At 40.5% G+C, this 5,175-nt stretch overlaps 1 protein-coding gene across 1 annotated transcript; it reads right to left on the reverse strand.

The window, feature by feature from the left end:
* Positions 1–1,584: 1,584 nt before the first annotated feature.
* LOC308396877 (inositol polyphosphate-4-phosphatase type I A-like) lies at positions 1,585–4,959 on the reverse strand. Its single transcript, XM_080882510.1, has 3 exons — positions 4,715–4,959; positions 4,439–4,649; positions 1,585–3,391 (listed from the first exon to the last, which is right to left on the reverse strand). Exons 1-2 carry the CDS (start codon positions 4,925–4,927, stop codon positions 4,596–4,598), a joined length of 267 nt encoding a protein of 88 aa, XP_080738636.1. The 5' UTR covers positions 4,928–4,959; the 3' UTR covers positions 1,585–3,391; positions 4,439–4,595.
* Between the last annotated feature and the right edge of the window lie 216 nt (positions 4,960–5,175).

Consider the following 5,175-nt stretch of genomic DNA (forward strand, 5'->3'; position numbering starts at 1 on the left):
CCACCAGAGAAGTTCAAGAAACTCAGCGAGAGGGTTTTCAAATCCCTCTGTAAAAGATGGAAGCATGCAGCGGTTATGGTGACATTCTGGCAATTAAACTTCCAAGATCTTGATGAAGATATTGTTAAAACTTTCAAAAGAAAGATATTCACAGAACCAAGTTGCATATCTAAGTGCTTCTCATCGGTGCGTGCATTTTTTGGGAGGTGTAAGGGAAGAAACAAAGTTTCCACTTTATAGTGACATCGTGATATCAACAGCAAAATATTTTCTAAAACTCACTGGACACTTTAAATGAGCTAGTTTTACATTTAGATCAGATCAAGTCATTTTTGAAATCCCCAGGAATGGTCGCGGCAGATGGCCACCCCGCCCTGAGCCTGGTTCTGTCGAAGGTTTCTTCCTCTTAAAAGGGAGTTTTTCCTTCCCACTGTCGCCTCGTGCTTGCTCAGAGGGGTTTGTTCTTTTGGGGTTTTCTTTTTAATACTGTAAGTTGTTACCTTACAGTGTGAAGCACCTTGAAAACACCATTGTTTCCTTTGGTGCTATACAGATTGAAGTGACTTGCACTGATAACATAACTATGCTGGAACTTTAATTTAACATCAATAAAATTATAAAAATATTACATCTTGATTTCTGCTTGTTTTCATTGTCTGTGACTTAATGAATACAAATGTGTAATTTAACAGATTTTTTCTTTATGTTAGTCTGACCGGTGACTCCACGTTGGCCTTAGGTGTTGGCGCGGATACGCTGCAGCCCCTGAGCCATTAATGGCCCAGCACACTACAGTAAAAACAAAACAACAGCCATCTGTCCAACTAGGAAAGGAAAATAATAAACTGCCTCCTTGGAGGCAACCTGACCGACTGCAATCACTCTCAGGCAGATTGATGAAGATCTGCAAATAACTGTTGTCTAATTTATAAACGCAGACAGATTGCCAACACGTCTGTTCACAATAGAGGACTGTACTTACATGGTTGCAAACTGGTTATCTTGCTTATATGAAAACATTACTTTGGAGCAATGAAACTCAAACACATTCATTTTTAAAATGCCTCAAAATGAAATTTTGAAATATTTGGCTTTATGCTTTGAAAGTGCCGTTGTGAGTGGGAGTGTGAAATCCTTACTTGATGTGTTCCCTTTGCCTTTACTGTTTTCAGTTTTATCAGTTTTCAGTTTTATTTGTCATATGCAAGTTAGCACAGGGTCAACATTGCAATGAAATGTGTTTGACGAGCAGCAGTCACTCAGCAGCATGGTACAGTAGAAGAAAATATAATAAAATATAATAAAATAAAATAAAAAATAGAAAAATAATAAAGAGCAAAATATTAGAGAGACGTGGTAAAAGAGAAAAGATGACTAAATATATATATATATATATGTATCTATAAATATATGTACACTAGTGATTAAATAAGAAAATCTTGAAAAGAAATATGACGGGAGGTCAGATGGGATATTGCACAGGAATGAGCAGCAGAAAATTACAGTATTACTCAGACTTTTAATAGTCATATTGTCAGTTTTGGCCGACGGTCATGGGTCACTTCCACTAAAATAGCACGAGACTGGAGTAAAATGTACTTTATTAATGAGAACACATGGTGATACAGCAAAGAATCCAACCCTTCTGAAAAGCAAATGGCTTCCTGTTATACTCTACCTGATTCAGGTGAGCATCTGGAATAGACCAAGTCTGGGGGTCAGCAAACCAAAGGAAAACAAAACCCTCCCCATAAGGAAACCACTACAATATAACCAACACGATATAACACATCATAGACATATGAAGATTTGTAACAAGTCCTATAAATAACTCCATAACATATAAACTTCAGTCTCTTCTATATACATTAAAACAGCGGTCCCCAACCTTCTTTGCGCCACGGACCGGTTTATGCCCGACAATATTTTCACGGACCGGCCTTTAAGGTGTCACAGATAAATACAACAAAATAAAACTAGTACCGATACCGGAAAAAAAGAAGATTTATTCATAACACACGTGAAAGACCCAGGAAAACAGAGTTAACGATAAAAACGATAACAAAATAACGATAAAAAACGATAAAAACTCTGAAAACCATACATTTCACACCCGAGCCTCATCTCTCGACCAAACGACGGTCCGTGGCCCAGCGGTTGGGGACCGCTGCATTAAAACACCTTAACCACAGTTAGGTTTCAGCCCTCGCTGACTCAGAACAAAGTAAGACAATCAGAGTTCGATTGGTTTTTACTTGTGCAGGGGAAGCCTGGTCGGATTCTCAGAGTTGCAAGCTCTACACCCAAACTCAGACAACTCCAACTCCAGCCTCCACTCGCAGCCTTTTATTGAATGAAAACAGTTACACAACCGCCCATTGTAAACCCCATATGTTGTGGGGTGTCTGTATACGTGACTTCCTGCTTACAAACGTTTTAACCGCATCTCTAGTCATAAAAGGGTCATCTCCCCTCAACCTCGTATATGGCTTAACCTCTCTAACAGTCCACCATTTACATGGTGAGCCCATAAAGGGCAGGAAGTGAACATTCCTTACCAAATAAGGAAACCAGAATCTTACATAGATTGTGCCTGCAGTTGAAAACTATAGCTAGTAACATCCCCAACATCCTACATGTGGGGGAGGAACAGAAAATATCTGAACATACAGTTCAAGACAAGGTCCAAGCACAATAATGACAACTTTTAACAAAATCACTCCAACACACACTCCCCTAGCCTGGCACATTGGTTTTCTCCAGGAGCTCATAAGCAGGTGATTGAGCTGCTTTTACTCTTTACAAAGTGAGTACTGTTAACACTTCTCTTTTTACATATACAACTAATTTAGGTTACAGACAAATGATTAAATGTGAACAGCTCTAACACAGGTTCTTTTCCTGACACAGGTAGGATGGCCAGTCCCCCTGTCTCTTCACCTTTAACGAGTCACTTAAATAACAACCCAAAAAGCCTAATAAAGAATCACAATCAACCAGTGTGTGTTTTTCTTCATTACGGTTTTTAAATACAAATCAGTCAGTCAATTAATAAAAATACAAGTAAGGGTAATGGAACCCCTGGTCTCCATTACACACATAAATACCATAAAGACACTAAGTCGTAGAGCTCTGAACTCCTTGCTTCTATGATATTTACACTTCTTCTTGGCCTTCTCCTTCACTCTGAGTCACTCCAGGATAAACGCATCAGCTCAGACATACAATAATTAAAATATGTGTAGGTGACCGTTTGGCAGAAGACGATGTCGAGGCGGTACTGCAGTGACACGTCCGTGGCTATCGTCGGGGCGGTGTCCTGCATCAGAAGGAAGTCAATAGACTTCTTGGCTTTGTTGCTCATCATGGCGCTGTAGTCCGTGGGCGTGGCCTGCAAAAAGTGTAAATAAACCATCAGAGACCAAACACAAATATGCCTTCCAACCACTAGTTTAGACAACATCTTGCAAAGAGTGTGTATTTCAGAGTGCAGTTGTTTTTAAATTTGACAGAAACAGAAATAAAGACGGAAGAGAAGGACAACAGGGAAAGCAGAAGCACCGACACACTGAAATCTTTTAGGGTCAAGCTCCAGAACTAGCCACAAATCCTGCTGGAAAGAACCTAAAAATACTTAAAAATACTTGCAGAGATCGAATGGAGCCGTTAACTCAAAAGCCTGGTGTCAGGCATGTTCTTTAATAAATAAGAAACGAGCTGATATGTTACAGACCCCAGTCTTTACGTAAAGAAAAAGCTGACATTTAGAGCGGTCTCGCAGCAGATTTTAAAACAGTGACACTGATTTGTGGGGTTTTTGGGCACAAATTTGAACCTTTTTGTTTTATCCATGTCCTTGAACACAGCTCGTGACTTGGGCGCTTTCATATGTACCGATTCATTTAGGTTTGTGCACTGAGGCCAGATTTAGGTATTAAAAACGAGTCAGTCATAACACTTCTTACATTAGTTAAAAAGCTGAGCTTACACTAAACCAACATTTAAATTTCCCCTTGTGGGACTAATAAAGGTATATCATATCATATCATATCATATCATTACTAAAGTATTGCTGCAACATTGTAAAGACAAAGATGACACACAGACCAGACATAAAACACTGAACACTTTTTAAAGACGAGTCATTTAAGAGTATTTTCTCATAGAATAAAGTCGGCTGATATGGTGAAGGAAAAATCTGCTCACGAATCCTCCAACTTCTTAAAAGTAAGGAGTGACCTGAGCTGGAAATCAACATGAGAGGGATGACTCAAGAAGAAGAAGAAGCAACAAGAAAAGAAAAACAGAGTTCAGAGTGTAGTTAAGATATCAAGCTGTATCCACAATGTGTGCCAAGAAACTAAGCTTGTCTGTTGTCATGCTAAAGAAATAAAAAATCTGGAATCAGAAAACAGCCAATAACTGCTGATCAACTCACCCACTCCTCTTCGTGCCAGTCCACGTGCAGTGACGACTGGCTGTTGTGACCGCTGTACTTTGCTCTCAGCGTATCCTGGTCATTGCGGAGCACTACTTGTTCAGACTCAGCGGAAGGAGAAGCTTTGGTTGCGATGTACTCGTACTGCGTTCAGGGCCTAAATAGCTGAAGCTAGCAGCTTGCAGCCGCACACTGCCACCAGCTGACGGGTCTGAAAGGAAGAGGGTATGAATGAAATATGAAGCGTCCCCACGTAACGTCAAACACTTTTAGTACCTTGTCAACCAGACTGGCGAGCGTCCACTCCAGTCCGCTGGCCGATTGGTCTTTGGCAGCTTGAGACAGCCTCTCTGCGTAATAGCTGACCTGAGTCTTCAGCGTGTTGACGTAGGCGATGATCTCTTTGGCTCGGACAGTGTCCTGGGGTATGTGGATGATGACTGAGCTGGAGAGGGCACTACTGCAGGGAACAAAGACACACCGACACATCTGTATCCGAGCTGGGACTGAGGACACTCACCAGCCACTTTATTAGGTACATGTGTTCAAAAGCTTGTGGCAGCAATTTAGTGCATTTAGTCAAATAAAGACAATAGAGTGGCCTGCAGGTGTATATTTTTGTAATGTTTCTGTCTTATGCCTGAAATATGCTTCAGCAGGAAATATACGCTGTAACTGGAAACAACAGCATGATGGACCGGTTTAGTGTTAAGAGGTGTTACATCTGAAGTTAGAAC

This window comes from Rhamphochromis sp. 'chilingali' (assembly GCF_963969265.1).
Source record: "Rhamphochromis sp. 'chilingali' genome assembly, chromosome: 5".
NCBI lineage: Eukaryota > Metazoa > Chordata > Actinopteri > Cichliformes > Cichlidae > Rhamphochromis > Rhamphochromis sp. 'chilingali'.